Here is a 23,115-nt window from a genome sequence, read left to right on the forward strand (position 1 = left end):
GTTTGGGGTATCTAATTGTGATTTTAATTTTCGTTTCCCAAATAACTAATCATGAACCATCTTTCTTGCCTTTCATGCTTATTTGCCACTTGTATACATTATGCCTGTTCATAGCTTTTGCCCAATTTTTGAGTTGTTTTCTCATTGTGGAGTTTTGAATACTCTTCATGTATTCTGGATACAAGTTCTTTGGTGGATATGTGTGTGATAAAAATATGTTCACATATTTTTATCTCAGCCTGTAGCTTGTCTGAAAAGACAAGTATCTTTTGGCTAGGTGTGGTGGTTCATGCCTGTAATCCAAGCACTTTGGGAGGTCAAGGTGGGTGGATCACAAGGTCAAGACCATTCCTGGCCAACATGGTGAAGCTCCATCTCCACTAAAAATATAAAAATTAGCAGGGCGCAGTGACACACACCTGTAATCCTAGCTAATCGGGAGGCTGAGAGGCAGGAGAACTTAATGTTAAAATTCCTAATTTTATTTCCTAGAAAATTAAGTATTTATTTACTATTCTAGTTTGGGAGTTGATTCATCCACTAATTCCTTACCCATTCAAAGAGGGTATAACTCTTCACACCAGGCCCTTTCACAAGCTTGAACTGAGGAGGCAGATGTGGTGAGCTAAGATCGCTCCACTGCACTCCAGCCTGGGTAACAGAGCGAGACTCTGTCTCAAAACAAACAACAACAACAACAACAACAACAACAATCCCAGTATCTTTCAAAGAACAAGGTTTTAAATTTCAATGAAGTGTAACTTACCAAATTTTCTTTAATGGATGGTGTTTTAGTGTCATTTCCTAAAGGCTTTGCTTAAATTTAACAAGAATTTATCCTAAGCTTTTTTTCTATACTTTTTCTAATTTTATGTTTTATATTTAGGTTTATGATTCATTTTGAATTCATTTTTCAATGAATTCAGTGAGATGTAGATATATTGCATTATTTCAGAGCCGTTGTGGAAACAAGTATGCCTTTGCACTTTTGTCGAAATTTAATTGATCATTTTTGTGTGGGTCTATTTTTGGATGCTCCATTTTATTCCACTGGCCTTTGTGTCTACACTTTCATCAATATTGTAGTGTCCTGATTGCTGTAGAATTATAATACATCTTAAAATCAGGTGGTATGAGTCCTTTAACTTCATTCTTTGTTTACAAAACTTTTTGCCATTTGTGTACATTTTAGAATGAGTTTGTTAATTTCTACAAAATTTATTTTGGAATTTTGATTAAGATTGTGTTAAATCTATAGATAAATTTAAGAAGATTGACTCTTATTTATTTATTTTGAGATGGAATCTTGCTCTGTTGCCAGGCTGGAGTGCAGTGGTGTGATCTTGGCACACTGCAATTTCCACCTCCTGGGTTCAAGTGATTCTTGTGCCTCAGCCTCTGAAGTAGCTGTAGTTATAGGCACGCTGTACCACACCCAGCTAATTTTTGTACTTTTAGTAGAGATGGGGTTTTACCATGTTGGCCAGGATGGTCTTGATCTCCTGAACTGTGATCCGCCTGCCTCAGCCTCCCAAAGTGCTGGGATTACAGGCATGAGCCCCTGCGCCCTGCCAAAGAAGGCTGACCTTTTAACAGTAAAGTCATTCATTCAGTGAACATAGTATACCTTTCCATTTATTGGTTCTTGGACTTATTCCATCAGTGTTTTGTAGTTTTGGGCAGAAAACTAAAAAACACGACTATGTTTTTTTAGATATTTAACCAAGTATTTCTTGTTTCTAGAACTATTATGAATAGCAACGTTTTTTATTTAGTTTTTAGTTGTTCATTGATAGTACAGAGAAATACAATGAATATTTGTGTGTTGAACTTCTATTCTGTAAACTTGTTAACTTTTTAGTTCAGTAGATTCTTTGAGTTTTAATATGTAGACAATAATGTTGCATATGAATAGAAGCAGTTTTATTTTTTATGTTTTGCTTTTCCATCTCTATGTGTTTTATTTACTTTTCTCACCGTGTTACATTGACTTGAACTTCTAGTATGATGGCGAATAGAGGCAGTGATAGAAATAAAAATAGAGGCAGTGATCTTAGGGGAAAAGCATTTAGTTTTGCACCACTAACTATGATGTTAGCTGTATGCTTTTTGTAGATGCTCTTTTTCAGGTTAAGACAGCTTTTTTCTATTCCTATTTTGGTAAGTGTTTTGAACACAGGAGGATGTTGAATTTTGTCAAATGTCTCCCCTGTATCTATTGATATAATCATATGTTCTTTTCCCCTTAGTCAGTTAATATGGGGGATTAAATTGATTGATTTTGGAATATTGAAATGGCTTTGCATTTCTCCACCTTGTTGTGGTGTATCATCCTTTTCATATTGTTCATTTAACTTGCTAATATTTGATAAGAAATTGTGTGCCTTTGTTTATGATGAATATCGGTCTGGAGTTTTATTTTCTTATACTATTTTGGTATCAGGTTTGTGTTAGTTTCAGAAAATGAGTTAGGAAGCATTTCTCCCTTTTGAATTTTTTGGCATAAACTGTGTAGATATTTTCCTTCAGTATTTGGTAGAATTTTCCAGTGAAACCATCTGGACCTGGAATTTTCTTTGTTGGAAATTTTTAGCTAAGAATTCTGTTTTTTTAAAAGAACATGGAACTATTCAGGTTATGTATTTTTTCTTGAGTGACTCTTGATAGTGTCTTTTGAAAATTTATCTATTTTATTTAAAGTTGTTGAATTTACCGGCAGAGTTATTAACAGTATTTCCTTATGACCCTTCTAGTATCTGTAGGGTCTGTAGGAATATCACCTCTTTCATTACTAAGCTTGGCAAGTTGTGTCCTTTCTCTCTCATCCTTTCTTTCTCTCCCTCCCTCCCTTCCTCCCTCTCCAAAACACCACTTCTTCCATACTCCCTCTTTTGGTCAGCCTGGATAGAAGTTTATCAATTATCTTGATCTTTCCAAAGAACCAGTTTTTGGTTTCATTGATTTTCTTACCTTGATACATTTCATTGATTTTCTTATCTTGATATATTTCCATATTTGATTTCATGTATTTTTATTCTTATCTTTATTATTTTCTTCCCTGTGCTTGCTTTTTGTATAGTTTGCTCTTATTTTTCTAGTTTCTTAAGGTGAAATCTTAGATTATTTACTTGAGAGCATTATAGCATTTAGACAATGTAACAGTATACAATTTCCTCTAAGCATTCCTTTACCTGAATCCACAAAAATCAATTTTACTTTCACTTTCATTTACTTCAAAATATTTTATTATTTCCTTTGAGATGTCCTTTTTGACTCATGGGTTATTTAGAAGCATGTTTTAAGTTTCCAAAATTTGAAAATTTTCCAGATATCTGTTACTGATTTCCATATGGTCAGAGAACATACTTTTAATGATTTGAACCCTTTTAAATGTGTTGAAATTCATTTCAAGGCCCAGTATATGATCTGTCCTGGTGAATGATCCAAATGCACTTAAAACAAATATATATATTTTGCAGTTGTTATTTGGAGTTTTTTACAGATGTCATTTGGTCAAATTGTTTAATAGTGTTTGAGTCTTCTATAGCTTTGCCATTTTCTACTTGTTCTATTGATTATTGAAAGAGGAGCATTGAAAGTCTCCAACTGTAACTGAAGATTTGCCTACCTTTCCTTTCTGCTTGATCTGCTTTTGCTTCACGTATTCTGAAGCTTGATTTGAGATATATGTGTATTTAGAATATTTATATATTTTTGGTGAATTGACCATTTATAACTACATAATTTCCTCTTTATCATGGGTAATTCTTCTTGTTCCAAAGTCTACTTTTTCTACTGTTAATATAATATGCCAGCTTCCTTTTGACTGACATGTGTATACTATATCTTTCCTCACTCTTTTACTTTTAACCTATCTATATCATTAGGTTTAATGTGAGCTTCTTGTAAATAGCATATAGGTGGGCCTTTACAACATTCAAACTGGATTGACAGTTCTTTCAGCATTAAAAAAAATATTGAGATATTGTTCCAGTCTCTTCTGGTTTACATGGTGTCTGATGAGAAATCTAAAGTCATCCAAATCATTTTTCACTCTATGTAATGTGTTGATTTTCTAGGGTGCCTTTCAAGATTTTTTCCTTCATATTTTATTTTCATCAGTCTGATCACTTTTTTCCCCCACTGGTCACCCCTTTCCTGTTCCTCTGGCAGCAATTGAGGCAGGAGTTTCTCCTGCAGCTTTTCCAGTCCACAGCCGTTGCGCAGTTTCCAAAGCTGCTCTTTCCTGGAGTATAAGCCGGGAGATGCTCACTGCCATATTAACTATCCCTTGAGTTTTGATTTCTCTCTTCAATTTGCCTGATATAATTTATTTTTCAGAGTCCTCATATGTTTGCATCGTGATTCTGTCCAGGGTTGCTAGTTATGATGAGTGGGAGACATAGGGTGGAGTGTGCTTGCTTGGCCAGAACTAGCAGCTGGAAGAGTGACTTTCAGTGAACCTGAAAAGAAGGAATGTAAACCTCCATGGCTTAGAGTTGAGGGAATATGTAAAATGGTAAGACAAGGGCCTAATCCCCAACCCCTGGTCAGGAATTGGGAAAGGAGACCTATTAATTTGACTAGAGATGCTTTTAGGGTCTGTGAATGCATACAGGGTGCTGTAAGTGGCTAGTACCTTTCAGCCAAGAACTAGAGCCTGAAAATGTCTGTCTCTCTGACTCACCACTCCCCTATCTTTGGGTACCTGATAAACAACGTTATATGTGAAGAATTCACTGCAGTGAATATCAGAGTATAAACAAAAGGGTTTGGAATTGAGATGATGCATTTTGTTTAATATAAAGTGGAAAAAATAGAAGGTAAAAGACAAGATGATTGTAAATGTGTTTCATGTTTTCTGTGATTGTAACTGGATGAATAATAAGCAATAAATGGACAGAGTTGTCTAAAAATTAAATTGGTCATGTTGGGGGAGTGAAGGAAATGAGGTTGTGAGTGTCTTTTTGTTTTATTTTTCAAAAATTTCCTTAATGTGGCTGCTATGGTTTGAATGTCCACTCTAAAAGTCATGTTGAAAGTTAATCCCCAATGTGGTAGCATTGAGAGGTGGAGTCTTTAAAAGGTAATTGGGTCACCAGAGTCCATATGAATTAACGGATTAATGAGTGAATGAATTACTGTGTTATCATGGGAGTGGGACTGGTGGTTTTATGAAAAGAAGAAAGACCCCAGCGAACACAGTTAGTCCCCTCATCATGTGATTCCCCGTGCCACCTCAGGACTGTAGAGACCCCACCAGTAAGAAGGCCCTCATCAGACGTCCCCTTGACCTTGAACTCTTCAGCCTCAATAGAAAATGCAGTAAGAAACGGCTCTATGAGCTTATCAAATGTAATATAACATGTAAGAATAATTCCTGGCCTATTGCCTGATAGTCATATTTTTCCCCATTCTATTTCTGTCACTTGTTTGGGAAGGTTTTCCTGATTCCCACCTCTCACCCCAACCATCCCTGTTGCATATTCCTATATCACTGTATTGATGACACTTTAATGTACTGTAAAGGACAGTACTGGTGACAACTTTACAGTTAATGCTTTGATTTTCTGTCTTCTCTGGTAGACATGGGCTTTTGCAGGTGAGACCAGTGTATTTTATTGTTTACTGACGCATCTTTAGTACGTAGCTAGTGCCTGGTCCGTGGTAGGTATCTAGTAAATACTTATTGCCTAACTACTCAAGTCTCCAAATAAAAGAGAACATCAAAAAGTGAAGATTTTTATTTTACATTGCATGTGGTTCCTTTGGTCTCAGGCACTTTTGGTCTCACTTTCTCTTTGTCTTGACAAACACTGTCCAAATTTTTCAGCCAACCCAAAGCTGGATGGCACGGTGCCTTGAGTTGGCAATTAACCAAAGGGAAGGCCCAATGATGAAAGAATACGCCACAGAAAAGGAAGCTCAGAACTCAAGTTTTGGCTAAGGCTGCCATTGTCAAGAATGATCTGAGGAAACCCAAGGGATTATGGCTGAAAGGACTCTAGTGGTATTGCTAAGACAAGTCCTTTCTGGCCCTACTCCTATGAAATACCAAATTCAAACACACTGGTGCTAATTCAAGTGCACTTTAATTTACTTTAGGGCACTTTGGTTTAGAGGCAAGTACAGGAAATCACCCAAACTACAAGCCACACATTACAATGGCAGGCTGCAAATGGTTCTGACCCAAACAACCCTAGCATGTAAGAGTTAGAGGAGCCCTTCAACATATCTATTCCAAACACCGTCCTCCAAAGTTGATACAGATTTTCTTAGCAACAGTCAAGATGAGAAATCACCCGGTCTTCACTTGAGCTCTTAGAGTGATGGTGAACTTCCCATCATTTAAGACAGCTCATTATCTTTCTAGAGAAATCTCTCTTAGACTTGGTAAACATAAGGTATATATGCTGACACTCTTGGCTATGCACTTGTGGCAGAAATCACCAATTAATCACAATGTTTTCTTTTCCCCCACCAAGCCTATGTTTAGCTTTAGAATCATTCTCAATATTGTTTTTCATTTGGATAGAGGTCAGTCCATGCCGCAGTTACTGGAAGTTAAGTCTTCCACACATTGCTCTTCTTCATGTTCTTTATGAGCACACGGGACTCTTAATAGTCTGGGGTGAGGACGGCGTCAGCCCTGAAGTCTTAAGCCCATTCCTGGAACACAGTTTGGGAAAGACAAAATCTGCAGGCTGGTGAGTTGGTATTAGGTTCTCCAAAGCCTGAGATTTAAGGCCAAATATTGGAAAATGCATTACTTAGGCACTATGAATAATCATTAATCGGGATGAAGCCTAGGGTCATTGAGGCACTGGGATTCAGGTTGAGGACAGGTCAAGGTTGCTTGTAGTAAAGCTGAAACTAGAACCTCAATCTATGGTTTCCAATCCATTGAGTCCACTATCAGGCCAAATTGTTTTTCTTTGATAAAGCATTCACATAGTATTTCCCCAATTTCATTTTGAAATCATGGGTTGAGTCATGATAAAGGCAGGTCATCAACCTACATGAAAGAACATTGGGTCTACTGAAACATAGAGTGATTCCTTGCAGCTTCCAGAAGAGTTTGGGAAATTCAGTTGTGAATAATGCTAACATAGTTGCAATGTTAGATTAGTACAGGTTTACTTGTAAATACTTAATAATATAAAAGACTTGCATAGCTTCAATTCATTTAAGCCTCCCAATAATGGTTAAAATTTTAGTTTCCTGAAAGGTGAGATCATCCATTTAGACAATCCTGTTTTTGACATAATTGTCCAGCGTGGAGGAGGAATCTTGTTCAGGCCTTCCGTTTGTCTTATCATCAATGACAGCTGAGTCAATTTTCTCTTCTGGTGGGTATGCTTTGTTCCTTTTGGAAAATGCCTGGCTGATTTCTGCATGCGTTCTGTTTTTGGTCTCAGGCAAGACAAAGTATAGGTAGGTAGCACCTGTGGTACAAATTGTAGCAAAGACTAGGAAACAGTATGTGTCCAGACTTTTCTGTGGAAAAGGCAGAGACAAAAACCATCAAATAGACAGTCAGTAAACTTGCTGTTAAACCATCTCTACACAGATTTTTAAAATAGCTTCATATTCATATACCAGCACTCCTAGACAAAACACCATGTGTGATGCTGGCTCTCTAAGGCAAGTGTGCTCTACATAGAGTGTTCTCATAAGAGGCTTGAATAAATCACCTTCAAACTCTGGTAGAATTGAGAAAATGGCACTTTTGTTGTTGTTGTTGTTGCAAATTTGGCATTTAAAAATTAATCATCATGAAAGCAAAATGGAATACTCACTGAATATTAGCTGAAGCTTATATTTACAATTAACCACATTGTCTCCTTGCTTCTGCCGTACATGTGAGGCAAGAATGACATCAAAAGGGAAGAGAAATGCCCCAGTTCATAAGAAGAATGTGGAGCATACACTAGGCCAAGGTAATGCCAGGTTTTCTGATATGCAAATGGTCTAACTCACTAATTGATACTCTGAGACAGCTTTGCACAAATAAGAGAGACAAGAAAAAATAGAAACATTTGCTGCAATCACTCTGTTTCATGTACCCTGATTAGTGCTTGGACTAGAATAACCCTGCCAACTGCACTAGACCTCAAGTTTTTCAGTGACTTCGTCACCTCTGCAGCTCTTGCGCCTTATAGGACGTCCTCAAGAAATGTTTTTGGAATAAAAGTCTTGAATTTCTAGCCTGAAGCAATCCTTCTGCCTTGGTCTCCCAGGCAGTGGGATTATAGGCGTGAGCCACCACTCCAAAAATAAAAGAGTTTCTGGGCGCCAGCTATCAGGATTGTGACTATTGTATGCAACAAACATCTATTGATCCAAAGATAAGGTGACACTGTCTTTGAATGATACTTTCCAAGAAGCAATATCCAGACTTTAGTCAATTCCATTCTATCGTTTGATTTGACACACGTTTATTTTCGGAGAATGGCAGAGTGCTTAAAACTTGATCTCTGGATCACACCCTAGATCTCCCATTTACTAAATCCGAGACTCTGTGCCTCCATTTTCGTGATTGAATGGTACATGTAGGGTTGTTGTATGAATTAAATGAGATATTTCCTTTAAAGTGCCACATGCAGTAAACGTACAGTACCTGGGGGTGCTTAGCTCTGAGACTCTGCCTTCTGCTAATACAAAGACATCAAGAGCAATGTGGAGAAGGCGGAGTGTATGGACTCTGCAGCCAGTCGAGTGGGATTCAAACCCTGATCCCATTACTCACATGCTGTTCTAACACTTAGGATGTGCCATTTAAGGCAGAACTTCAATCCACTGGGCAGCTGTTTCCTCATTTGCAACATGGTGATATATACCCACACACTGTTTTGAAGATGAAATGAGATACATCCAATTTTGTATTCAACATCCTCCACTCCCCCACCTGCATGCTGAATGGACATCTGACTTATCAAGTCCAAAGTGGAGCCTCTAAAACTGTGCCTGCTCTATCCTTCCTCGTCTCTGCTGATGGCACCTCCATCCTTCTGACTGATTAAGGAAACAAAAACACTTGGAGGCAGGCTGAGCTTCTCTCTCTCTCTCTTCCCCACCCTTCCTCTCTCTCTTCCACCCACAGCCGCTCCATCAGGAAATCATGTTGTTCTACCTTGAAATATAATCCAAATCTGAGGGTTTGTCACCACTTCTACTGCAGCCCAATTTTGATGCAATTCACCATCATGTTTTGCTTGGATTTTTGCAATAGCCTGTCAACTGATTTCCCAGCTTTTCATTTTAAGCATAATCTTAAGATTATCCTTAAGAGATGAGCCACAGTGATCCTGTTAAAGAACAAAACTTGTCACTCCTGTGCTCAAAACCCACCATGACTTTCTAAGTCACCTGGAGGAAAGCCAAGTCCTGACCATGGCCTCCAAGGCCGCCGACCCTGGGTCTCTTGTATTTCTCTGATCTCATTCTCCTCACTTTCTCTGCCCCAGCTCCACTGCCTTCATGATGTCCCTCCAGTACTGGCCTCAGAATCTTTGCACATGCCGTTCTCTCTTGCTGGAATAATCTTCTTTTAGGCTTCTGTATGTCCTGCTTTCTTACTCCTCTTCATCTGACTTAAAGGTCATTTTCTCAGAGAGGTTCTTTTTGACTCTCATTTCTAAATAGCCCCTCCCAGCCCCGCTTCCTTGCTTTTCAAAAACACCCACCACTATGCAGCATTGTGGTATGCAATTGCCTGTTTGTTAACTCTCTCCCTACCAAGAGATAGCTATTTGAGGGCAGGAGTCATCATTTTTCTTGTATTCCCAGAGCCTGTAAAGCGTCTGACATACAGTAGATGCTCTGAGTATCTTATTGAGTACACGGATGGACTGAGGCTCAGGGAGGCTTCCTGCCCTATCTCAGGCTACATGTGGGGCTGCCTAGGACCCGTCTGACACCCACACAGCTGCCTCTTGCTTGGCTTTCTTTTCCCAAGGGACTTGATAGGTGTTGAGAGAATTATTCTCACAGTTTCACAAAATTCAACCAAAAACATGTGGCTCAGCCCAGCGTGGTGGCTCACGCCGATAATCCCAGCACTTTGGGAGGCTGAGGCAGGTGGATCACTTGAGGTCAGAGGTCAAGACCAGCCTGGCCAACATGGTGAAACCCCATTTCTACTAAAAATACAAAAATTAGCTGGGCATGGTGGTGGGCACCTGTAATCCCAGCTACTTGGGATGCTGAGACAGGAGAATTATTTGGACCTGGGAGATGGAGGTTGCAGTGAGCTGAGACAGCACAGTACCACCACACTCCAGCCTGGGCCACAGAGCGAGACTGCACCTCAAGAAAAAACAAACAAACAAAAAGAACACGTGTCTGCTGCAACCATTTTGGGAAAGAACACTTGCTCCCTCCCTCAGGAGTGTCAGGAGCAAAGCCGTAAGATGGCCAGGGTGAGGCTTCACCTCCTGGGCACAGGATCTGCTGCCTTGGCCCACAGAGGAAAAGTTCTATTGGGTCCCCACTATGGTCTGACTGTGTCCCCTAAAATTCATGTGTTAGGACTTAAATCCCAATGTGATAGCGTTAAAAGGTAGGGGCTTGAGGCAGTTATTATGGATCTTATGAAAGGGCTGGGGGGAATGAGTCAGGCCCTTTTTGTCCTTCTTACATCTGAGGATGCAGCAACAAGATGCCATCTTGGAAGCAGAGAGCAGCCCTCACCAGACACTGAATCTGCCAGTGCTTGAGACTGCCCAGCCTCCAGAACTGTGAGAAAATCAACTCTGTGTTTATAAATTACCCAGTTTGTGGTATTTTGTGACAGAAGCACAAAAGGACTCAGAGAGGCCCCGCTCCTCGGAGGTTACTGCCCTTTTGTGGAGCCTGGAGCCTTCAGCAGGCACAGGTTATGATGGTTAATCTTGAGAGTCAACTTGATTGGATTGAAGGATGCAAAGGATCATTCCTGGGTGTGTCTGCAAGGGTGTTGCCAAAGGAATCAGTGGGCTAAGAGAGGCAGACCCACCTCAGTCAGCTGCCAGAACCATCTAATCAGCTGCCAGCACTGCTAGAATAAAAGGGCAGAGGAATGTGGAAGGACTTCTGGCTGAGTCTTCCAGGCTCCATCTTTCTCCTTTGCTGGATGCTTCCTGCCCTCAAACATCAGACTCCATGTTCTTCAGCGTTTGGACTCTTGAATCTACACCAGTGGTTTGCCAGGGACTCTCAGGCCTTTGGCCACAGACTGAGGCTGCACTGCTGGCGTCCCCACTTTTGAGGTTTTGGGACTCAGACTGGCTTCCGTGCTTCTCAGCTTGCAGGTAGCCTATTGTAGGACTTCACCTTGTGATCATGTGAGTCAATTCTTAGAAAACTGCCCTTCATATATGCATATATCCTATCAGTCTTGTCCCTCTACAGAACCCTAATACATGTGTTCACTGCCTCCCCTACCTTGCACACAAAATTAGAAGCCACAACCCTAATCCCTGGCTCTGCAGACAATGGCTCTTAATAAGGGGCCTTGGTAGGAAGGTGTCATGAGTCTGGCTTAAGGAGGGAGAGAAAGGAAGGAACTTAACAAAATGAAGATTTACTCTGCTCAGTTATGGAGCTGGATCTTCCATGTGCAGGCTTATTTGTTGCCTCTGAGAAACAGGTCTATTTGATTCCTTTTTACAGAATAGAAGATCAAATGGAGTGAGGTCATGCTACTTGCCCAGAGTTATGCCACTTGGAAGTGGCAGAGCTGGGAGTAAAACTCCCCTGAGCCGCATGGTCTCTTGTTGGAACAGGGCTTGGGCTGCGGAGAGGAGGACACGAGGCTAATGATAAAAGCAGGAACTGCTTGTGGATCACTGATGGTGCTGCCCGCTATTGACTCATTTAATGTTCACACTGACGCTAAGGTGTAGCTGCTATTATAGAGGAAGGCACTGAGAGGGCAAAGTTATTGCCTCAGTTTTTCTGAGCTGTGAGGCAAAGTGAAGTCTTATATCTGGCAATCTGACCCCAGAGCCTGTGTTTGTCATGTTGTGGTCACTATTGAGAAAGTAAGGACAAGAGAGAAAGTCAGGAGAGTCCCGGCCACAGAGTCAATGGGGGAAAAAGCTCCAAATCCTCAGTCTACTGAAATAAATGAGGTTTAAACAAAAAGTCAGGGCCAGAGCTGGACAAAGACTGATGGGATAATATGGATGGGAGGAGCAAATGGCTTTGGGGTTGTCCCCAAGCCTTCCTGGCTAGGATCTGGAATTTACCCAGGACATTTATTGGTATCTGCTAGAAATAATTTCATTCCAGGGATCACACGACAACCTGGTGTTACTGCAAGTGTGTGATTTACTTTAATCTGAGAAGAGGAATGCATCTTTAAGCACCTCTTATGTACCAGCAATATGACAGACATTATATCATTTGATGCCTATAGTCCACACTGCAATAGCACTATTTATATGTTCATTTTAAAAAAGATGAGGTTGAGTATTAGAGAGGTTCTGGAACACATCTAAGGCAAGTGAGGAAAAACAGGAGAGTCAGGACTCACACCAAAGTGAACCTGACTAGCAGCTCACGCTTACCCCATGATCCACTGTGATTCTCTCACTCTGTGTGTATGTCAAGGGTAGAGGGGGAATGATCCTTTAGCGTCCCCCACAGCACCTGGGAGGCAGGTCTCTATACCATTCTCTTACATGTGAGAAAATAGAGATGAGAAAGGGAAAGTTATTTGCCTGAGGTTACCAGCTGGTAAGGGCTGTGTCTGGATTTGAACACAGGTGGGGCTGATCTGGAGGCCGTTGGCTCACTTCTGTACCTGCCTCCCTTGTGCAGATTCAGGATGTGTGTCACTTTCTTCCTGTCTCCTCTTCTACTTTAAAATGACTGAGCAAGCCACTTTCTGCCCAGCCGCTGAAGAGTAAGTTACTGGACCATTCCTCAGCTGATGCTGGGGTAGGAGGGTCTACGCAGTGCCTTACAGCCAGGAGCTCTTACTCAGTATATCTGTAGTGACAAGGACCCTGCCTTCCAACAGACCTCGACTAAAGGTCTGGCTCCACCAAGCACTCACCCATCACACAACCCTAGGAAGTGCTCCACTGTTTGGGCCTTATTTTTTCCATTGGTTCAGGATTTTCTGTGAAAATACTTTTACATTCATAAAGCTTAGCTGATAAATGAACAAACTGATAAATCTGGCTACTTAAAGACTATCTTTTCATCAAAAGGCACTGTACAGAGAGTACAAAAGGAGAGGAGCTATTGTGATACATGACTAACAAATAATTAGTATTCCAAATTAAAATACAACATTCAACAGAAACTCTTAGAAGTCACTAACGAAAAGCCTACTGGAAAAAGGGAAGAATGACCAAGCAGGCATTTCACAGAGGGGAATACAAATGGCAAATAAGCAGATGAACAAGTGCTCAGACTGGGCACAGTGGCTCACACCTGTAATCCCAGAACTTAAGGAGGCTGAGGTGGGCGAATCACCTGAGGTCAGAAGTTCAAGACGAGCCTAGCCAACATGGTGAAACTCTGTCTCTACCAAAATTACAAAAATTAGCCGGGCATGGTGGCACACACCTGTAGTCCCAGCTACTTGGGAGGCTGAGGCAGGAGAATCACTTGAAGTCAGGAGGTGGAGGTTGCAGCGAGCCGAGATCATGCCACTGCACTCACATATATCAGACTTACAAAAATGTAAAGTGTCTGACACAGAAGAGGAATACAAATGGCAAAGAAGCTTATGAAAAAGTGCTCATTGTTCTTAGTAATTCAGGCTTATACAAGTTAAAACCTTAAATGATATACCATTTTACATCTATCAGACTGACAAAAATGTAAAATGTCTGACAATGACAATAGCAAATGCTGATGAGTAGTATGACTTTCTACACCTACTGGGGAGGCTGGAACTAGCTACCACTGCTTTGGAAAACAACTTGGCACTACCAAGCACAGATGAAGTTGTGTGTGCCCTGTGACCCCACACTGATACTCCTGAGTGTACATATTCCAGAGCTGTGCCACTTAAATTCAAACCAATTAAAATCAAGCATTCATTTCCTCAGTAGCCGTAGCCACGTTTCAGGTGTTCAATAGTGGCACATGGCAGGAGGCTTCCTCGTTGCAAAGCTCAGACAGAAAGTACTGGCATCAACACATAATCCCTTGAATGTTGTACATGAATGTGCATAGCAACAGCTTCTAGAGCAAGACAACTGGAGACAGCTCAGATGGTTTTGAAAATGGGAATGGATAAAAAAACTGGGATGCATTCATCTAAAGGAGTACTATAGATCAGAGAAACCAATAAACAGTAGTTATACATTTCAATATGACAACTCTCAACAATATATGTTGAGTAAAAAAACAAGGCACAAACCAAAGTAATTTACAGATTCAATGCTATCCCCATCAAGCTACCAATGACCTTCTTCACAGAACTGGAAAAAAACACCTTAAACTTCATATGGAACCAAAAGAGAGCCCGCATAGCCCATTCTAAGCAAAAAGAACAAAGCAGGAGGCATCACACTACCAGACTTCAAACTATACTACAAGGCTACAGTAATCAAAACAGCATGGTACTGGTACCAAAACAGAGATATAGACCAATGGAACAGAACAGAGGCCTCGGAGGCAGCACAACATATCTACAACCATCCAATCTTTGACAAACCTGACAAAAACAAGCAATGGGGAAAGGATTCCCTGTTTAATAAATGGTGTTGGGAAAACTGGCTAGCCATGTGCAGAAAGCAGAAACTGGACCCCTTCCTGACACCTTAAACTAAAATTAACTCCAGATGGATTAAAGACTTAAACATAAGACCTAACACCATAAAAACCCTAGAAGAAAATCTAGGCAAAACCATTCAGGACATAGGCATAGGCAAGGACTTCATGACCAAAACACCAAAAGCATTGGCAACAAAAGCCAAAATAGACAAATGGGACCTAATCAAACTCCACAGCTTCTGCACGGCAAAAGAAATAGTCATTAGAGTGAATTGGCAACCAACAGAACAGGAAAAAATTTTTGCAATCTACCCATCTGACAAAGGGCTGATATCCAGAATTTACAAAGAGCTAAAACAGATTTACAAGAAAAAACCAAGCAAGCCCATTCAAAAATGGGCAAAGGATATGAACAGACACTTTACAAAAGAAGACATACATGAGGCCAACAAACATATGAAAAAATGCTCATCATCACTGGTCATTAGAGAAATGCAAATCAAAACTACTCGCCAGTTAGAATGGCGATCATTAAAAAATCTGGAGACAACAGAGGCTGGAGAGGATGTGGAGAAATAGGAACACTTTTACACTGTTGGTGGGAGTGTAAATTAGTACAACCATTGTGGATGACAGTGTGGCGATTCCTCATGGACCTAGAAATAGAAATTCCATTTGACCTAGCAATCCCATTACTGGGTATATATCCAAAGGATTATAAATCGTTCTACTATAAGGACACACACACACGAATGTTCATTGCAGCACAGTTTACAATAGCAAAGACCTGGAACCATCCCAAATGCCCATCGATGATAGACTGGACAGGGAAAATGTGGCACATATATACCATGGAATATTATGCAGCCATCAAAAACGATGAGTTCGTGTCCTTTGTAGGGACATGGATGAACCTGGAAACCATCATTCTTAGCAAACTGACACAAGAGCAGAAAATCAGACACTGCATGTTCTCACTCATGGGCGGGTGTTGAACAATGAGAACACATGGACACAGGGAGGGGAGCATTGCACACTGGGGTCTGTTGGAGAAAAATAGGGGAGGGACAGCGGGGGGTGGGAAGTTGGGGAGAGATAGCATGGGGAGAAATGCCAGATGTAGGTGATGGGGAGGAAGGCAGCAAATCACACTGCCACTTGTGTACCTATGCAACAATCTTGCATGTTCTTCACATGTACCACAAAACCTAAAATGCAATAAAAAAAATTAAAAAAAAAACAAGGCGCAAAAAAGTATCTTCAGGATGATGTTCTATATAAATATGCAAATTATGCAAACCAAAACACTAGATTCTTAAGGGATGCATTCATATAAGGATGAGATAATTAAGAAAATCCAGAGAATTGTTAACATAAGATTACTGCTAGTAATCACCCCTGGGATCAGCGAGAGGCACACGTGGTATTTCAATAGCTTCAGTTGGTTGAGAAGGTACACTGATTTTTTCCTACTATTTATATATATAATGTATTCCATAAATACGATAATAAAAATGTTCTGAGGAGGAGGTAGAGCAAGATGCCTGACTAGAATGCTCCAGCAATTGTCCTCTTTGCAAGAATATAAAATTGAACTATCCACACAAAATATCGCTTTCCTTAAGAACCAAAAATCAAGTGAGTAATCATAGTACCTGGTTTTAACATCATGTCAGGAAAGAGGCAGTAAAGTGGGTAGGAAAGACAGCCTTGAGTTGTCAAGACTTCCCCTATCCCTGGGCAGCACCATGTGGTGCAGAGAGAGAATCTGTGCATCTGGGGCACGGAGCGTGGAGTGACTGTGGGACTTTGCATTGGAACTCTATGCTGCCTGTCAGAGTGGAAAGCAATACAGGGCAGAATTTGGTTGGCATCCACCAAAGGAATATTTAGAAAAGCCCAGCCAGCTGAAATCTGAGTTCCAGCTAATCCCACCAGTATGGGCTAAAGTGCTCTGGGATTCTAAATAAACTTGAAAAGTGATCTAGGCCACATGGACTGTAATTTCTAGGCAAGTCCTGGTGCTGTGCTGGACTTGGAGCCAGTAGACTTAGGGTGTACTCAGCCTAGTAAGACAACACCTGGGGTGGCCAAAGGAATGCTTGTATCACTCCTCCTCCAAACCCAGGCAGCGTAGCTCACAGCTCCAGGAATAGAGGGAACACTAAAGAGGGATTATCTTATAACTCGGATACCAGCTCATCCACAGTAGAATACGGTACCAGGCAGAGTCCTGAGGCTCCCATTCCAGGTCCTATCTGTGTCTAGAAACCCACAGGGTCAGAAGGAAACCTGCTACCTTGAAGGGAAGAACCAAGTTCTGGCAGGACTTATTACCCACTGACTAAAGAGCCCTCAGGCCTTGAATAAATGCCAATGGTAGCCAGGCAGCAGTATTCTCCATGGGACTTGGGTGAGACTCAGTGCCATGCCAGCTCCATAGGTGGCCCAGCACATTCTCAGCTATACTGGCCATGGGGAGCGACTCCGTAGCTTGAGGAAAGAAGAAGGAAGAGTAAAGAAGACTTTGTCTTGCAGCTTAGGTACCAGCTCAGTCACAGTGGGATGGGGCACTAAGTGGGCTCTTGAGGTCCCCAGTTCCCATCCTTGGCTCCTGGATGGCATTTATGGATCTACTCTGAGCCAAATGGGAGCTTACTGCTCCTAAGGGAAAGCCCCAGGCCTGGGAACATTTACCACAAGCTGATCAAAGAGCCCATGAGCCTTGAGTGAACATCGGTGGTAGCTAGGCAGTACTCCTCATGGGCCTGGGGCAGTGGTGGCCACAGGGAGAGACTCCTTTTACTTGAGGAAAGAAGAAGCAAAAGTGAGAACGATGTTGTCTTGCAGCTCGGATGCCAGGTAAGCCGCAGTGTAATAGAGCACCAAGTAGATTGCTAAGGTTCCTGACTTCAGGCCCTGGCTCCCAGATGACATTTCTGGACTAGAGTAAAGCTTGTTGTCCTGAAGGGAAGGACACAAGCCTGGCTGGATTCACCATCTGCTGATTATAGAGCCCTTGGGCCTTGAGTGAACATTGGTAGTAGCCAGGCAGTGATTGCTATAGGCCTTGGGCAAGATCCAGTGCTATGCTGGCTTCAGGTCTCACCCAGTGCAATTCCAGTGGTGATGACCACAGGGATGCTTGTGTCAACCCTCCCCCAGCTCCAGGCAGCTCAGCATGGAGAAAGAGACTCTTCCTTTGGGACAAAGTAAGGGAAGAAAAGAAATCTCTGTCTGGTAATCCAAGGAATTCTCTGGGATCTTACCTAAGACCACCAAGATGGTACCTCTATGAGTCTGCAAGGAGATATCATCTCATCCCACTAAAAAGGACTTTTATCCAAAAGACAAGCAATAATGAATGCTGGCAAGAATATGGAGAAAAGGGAACCCTCATACACTGTTGGTGGGAATGTAAATTAGTACAACCACTGTGGAGAACAGTTTAGAGGTTTCTCAAAAAACTAAAAATAGAACTACCATACGATCCTGCAATCCCACTGCTAGGTATATACCCCAAAGAAGAAAATTAGTATATTCAAGGGATATCTGCGCTTCCATGTTTGTGGCAGCCTATTCATAGTAGCCAAGATTTGGAAGTCACCTAAGTGTCCATCAACAGACAAGTGGATAAAGAAAATATGGTATTTTTTTTTCAAGTGAAAGGGTACTTTATTAATAATTTGGTGAAGAAAGGAGGCCCAGAAATCAGGACAGATGTTCACTGTAGCTATAATTAATGTTTAATGAAATGTGAAGAGTATCTTCTGGTTTCCAACAGAAACTTTGATTTTAATGTCCGAACAATAAAGGACAAAGGAGAAATAACTTGAAACATTGAAGCCCCATACCACACCGCCATCTCTAGGAAAACAAACATTGAGGACTGTGAAATTTAAATATTTATTTTCAAACCCCCAAAACACTGGAGTATGCTTCACCTAGAAACAGTTTACAGGACTAAAAGCTATAATGAATAAGCAATACAATTTGTATTTGGGATGCAATTGCGTTGTAAAATTTCAAATAATCAATTTATAAATTTGTTGTTTTTACTTTTATAAAAATATTCATTTAACCCATGACATGAGTTGCAAAATTATTTCCAGACTTCTACAGATTATAAACTATAATTGTGTTTCAGTTACACAGCAGGTGAAATTTTTAACTGAACCATTACTTCAAAATACAATGCATTAAAAGTAATTGTTACAGTATAGGTACTAATGAAAAGAATTTTCTTGGTACATAACATCACAACTTTCTCAAGTAACTATATTACGTAAAAAGAGGATGTAATGGCCACTTTGACGAAAAACTATACCTTACAGGAGGAATATCTTTCTTCTAATATTTGTCAATTACTCAGATTTTTAAAAAAATGACTTTTGTGCAAAAACCAAATGGCGCAGATCCAAACAACGAAACATTAACTATCAAAACTAATTAATATCAGTAATTCTACAACTACTGAAATGTAGCCCCAGTTCAGAACTTAGACAGGCATAATGCATATACTGGGCTTAAAAGAAAAAGTCATCACCCACTTAATAGTACCATAAATACAAGTGAAAATTAACAGTGCAATCTAAATTGCCTTTGTGTGGACAGAAATCATCCTGTACTATGGTTACTTTCATATGAACTAGAAAATGCTCACTTAAATATCCTTTTAAAAACAACAAACTTATGCTTATTACTGATAATTATGAGTTTGTATTTGTATTAATAAAGCATTCTTTAACAGAAAAAAAAAAAAGGAGAACAATCTGGAGTGGCTCAGCAGCACTGGCAGGGGCCTGTGGGGTGAGAGGAGCCATGCTGTGTGTCTGGAAGCTGCCTGCCACAGCCGGCGAGGAACAGGCTCCAGGCACAAGGCTTACTGTCAGGTCTCCCTCCATATACAAGCCTGGAGCCTGAAAGTCTGAAGTCCTGCTTGCCTTGGCTGATGTCTACCACCCCCTGCCTGCGTTCGCCATTGACCCTGATCACCCAGTGGAGCTTCCGGGACAAGCCCCTCACCCAACCCTGCCATCTTAACTTTTCTTATGATAGTGTGAATACCTCTCACCCAACCTGGCCATTGTAACTGAACTCGTGGTCCTGTACACTCCTTGCCCCACCCCCTACTACTGTAACTGAACTTACACTGCAACACCCACGCCCCCCAAAAAGCTACCCAAACCTATAAAACCAACTCCTATCCCCCTGCCCTTTGCTAATGCCCTTTTCGGCCTTAGCCCACCTGCACCCAGGTGAATAAATTGCCATATTGCTCACACACACAAAAAAAATCCACAATGGAGGACCATTCAGCCATAAAAAAGAATGAGATTCTGTTATTTACACAACATGGATGGAACTGGAGGATATTATGTTAAGTGAAATAAGCCAGGCACAGAAAGTCAAACTTTGCATGTTTTCATTTATCTGTGGGAACTAAAAATTAAAACAAATGGACTCATGGAGATAGAGAGTACGATGATGGGTACCAGAAGCTAGGAAGGGTTTGTATGGAGGGGAAAGTGGGGATGGTAAATGGGTACAAAAATAAAGTAAGGTAGAATGAATAAGATCTAGCATTTGTTAGCACAACAGAGTGATTACAGTCAACAATAACTTATTGTGCATTGAAAAATAACTAAGAGTATAATTGGAATATTTGTAACACAAAGGAATGAGAAGTGCTTAAGGTGATGGATACCCAATTTACTCTGATGTGATTATTACACATTATGTGCCTGTATTAAAATATCTCCGGACCACCTGCATATATACACCTACTACGTACCTATAAAAAATAAAAAGAATTTTCTTAAATATATGATTTCATACTATTTATGTATGTGATGTATTTAAAATTAAATTTAAAAAATTACCCATTTAATATAGTATATGTAAAAGAATCTTAAGCAGTAATTCATGCATGGTGAACAAGCATCAAATGAGATTTTACAAGGAAAAAGCTGGAGTAAGATACAAGAACTTAAAAAAAGAAAGAAAGAAAGAAACTCACACAGGCAGCAGGTCACACCCCATGGCCCAGCCTGGAGATCAGAGGCAGGGTAGCTGACCACTGAGGTCCTGGGAATCTCCAGAGAGCCCCAGGAAGAACTGAAGCGGCAGAGACCTGACGGAGAGAGTAGAACCACACCAGGTAGGGACATTTTGTCCTCCGCATAAACTCTTCCTTTCCAGTTTACATACAAACTATTAGCTAAAGTTGCATCACCTCTGTAAATATATCTTTCATGTTGTTAGATATGGTTATGAAAATGTTCCATACTCTCTAATTTGGAGAAAAAGAGCTCTTTTCAGAATATACTATTATATAATGATAAATTATGCTAAAAATATGTGGCAATTGGCTGGGTGTGGTGGTTCATGCCTGTAATCTCAGTACTTTGGGAGGCCGAGGTAGATGGATCACCTGAGGTGAGGAGTTTGTGACCAGCCTGACCAACATGCTGAAACCCTGTCTCTACTAAAACAAAATTAGCCAACTGTGGTGGCATATGCCTGTAATCTCAGCTACTTGGGAGGCTGAGGCAGGAGAATCACTTGAACCTGGGAGGGAGGTGGAGGTTGCAGTGAGCCAAGATTGTGCCTTGCATTCCAGCCTGGGCAACAAGAGCAAAACCACCACCACCACACACACGTGTACACACACACACACACACACACACACACACACACAATAGAGAGCTCAGAAATAAGACTGCACACCTACAATCATCTGATCTTTGGCAAACCTGACAAAAACAAGCAATGGGAAAAGAACTCTCTATTCAATAAATGCTGCTGGGATAACTGGCTAGCCATATGCTGAAGATTAAAACTGAACCCCCTCCTTACACCTTAAACAAAAATTAACTCAAAATGGGTTAAAGACTTAAATGTAAAACCCAAAACTATAAAAACCCTAGAAGAAAATCTAGGCAATACCATTCAGGACATAGGCACAGGCAAAGATTTCATGGCAAAAATGCCAAAAACAATAGCAACAAAAGCAAAAATTGACAAATGGGATCGAATTAAACTACAGAGCTTCTGCACTGCAAAAGAAACTATCATCAGAGTGAACATACACCATACAGAACGAGAGAAAGATTTGTAATCTATCCATCGAACAAAGATCTAACATCCAGAGTCCACAAAGAACATAAACAAATCTACAAGAAAAAAACAACCTCATTAAAAAGTGGGCAAAGGACATGAACAGATGCTTCTCAAAAGAAGACATTCATGCAGCCAACAAACTTACAAAAAAAAGCTCAACATTACTGATCATTAGAGAAATGCAAATCAAAACCACAATGAGATACCGTCTTATGCCAGTCAAAATGGCGATTATTAAAAAGTCAAGAAACAACAGATGCTGGTGATCTTGCAGAGAAAAAGGAACACTTTTATACTGTTGATGGGAATTTAAATTAGTTCAACCATTGTGAAAGACAGCATGGTGATTCCTCAAAGACCTAGAAGCAGAAATACGATTTTACCCAACAATCCTATTACTGGGTATCTACCTAAAGGAATATAAATCATTGTATTGTAAAGATATATGCATCTGTATATTCACTGCAGCATTATTCACAATAGCAAAGACCTGAAATCAACCCAAATGCCCATCAATGATAGACTGGATTAAGAAAATATGGTACATATACACCATGGAATACTATGCAGCCATATACAGAAATGAGATTGTGTCCTTTGCAGTGACATGGATGGAGCTGGAAGCTGTTACCCTCAGCAAACTAACACAGGAACAGAAAATAAAACACTGCATGTTCTCACTTCTAAGTGGGTGCTGAATGATGAGAACATATGGACACATTGTGGGGCACAATACACACTGGGGCCTATCAGGGGATTGTGGGGGAGGGAGAGTGTCAGGAAGAACAGCTAATGGATTGTGGGCTTAATATTAATACTTAGGTGATGAACTGATCTGTGCAGCAAACCACCATGGCATATGTTTACCTGTGTAACAAACCTGCACACCCTGCACATGTACCCCAAAGTTAGAATAAAAGTTGAAGAAAAACAAAAAGATCAGAAAAAGTTTGACTAGCCCTGCTCATCGCACTCTGCTGAGGCATTCAGAACATGATCTCATATTCTTCAGATGGAAAAGAATAATTTGCTCCCTTCCAGAGTTTACTGAACTCAAACAGGCTTACAACTCCAGTAGAATCAAAGAGGCATATATTTGCATGCAATTTTTTTTCCAAATCAGAAAATATTGGCACTCACACTAAAGACTGAATTTTCTGCAGGTTTTATGACAGATGGCCCAAGCAAGCAACACTGATGCTGACCACAGCAAATGCTGGCAACAGGCTCCCAGAGCCAGCGTGTGGAGGTGAGCATGAGGAGCCCACATGGGCT

At 40.7% G+C, this 23,115-nt stretch overlaps 1 protein-coding gene across 3 annotated transcripts in view; it reads right to left on the reverse strand.

Annotated features, from left to right (window-relative positions):
- Positions 1 to 5,729: 5,729 nt before the first annotated feature.
- The window catches only part of SLC2A9 (solute carrier family 2 member 9), a 229,987-nt gene continuing 212,601 nt past the window's right edge, over positions 5,730 to 23,115 (reverse strand). For all 3 annotated transcript variants that reach the window (XM_032254204.1, XM_032254205.1, XM_032254206.1), the window contains one exon: positions 5,730 to 7,497. In XM_032254204.1, coding sequence (XP_032110095.1) covers positions 7,243 to 7,497 — 255 coding nt within the window. In that variant the 3' untranslated portion in view covers positions 5,730 to 7,242. The remainder of the gene's footprint in view (positions 7,498 to 23,115) is intronic.

Source organism: Sapajus apella, unplaced genomic scaffold (genome assembly GCF_009761245.1).
Source record: "Sapajus apella isolate SASKATOON/1434 unplaced genomic scaffold, GSC_monkey_1.0 scaffold85, whole genome shotgun sequence".
Lineage (NCBI taxonomy): Eukaryota > Metazoa > Chordata > Mammalia > Primates > Cebidae > Sapajus > Sapajus apella.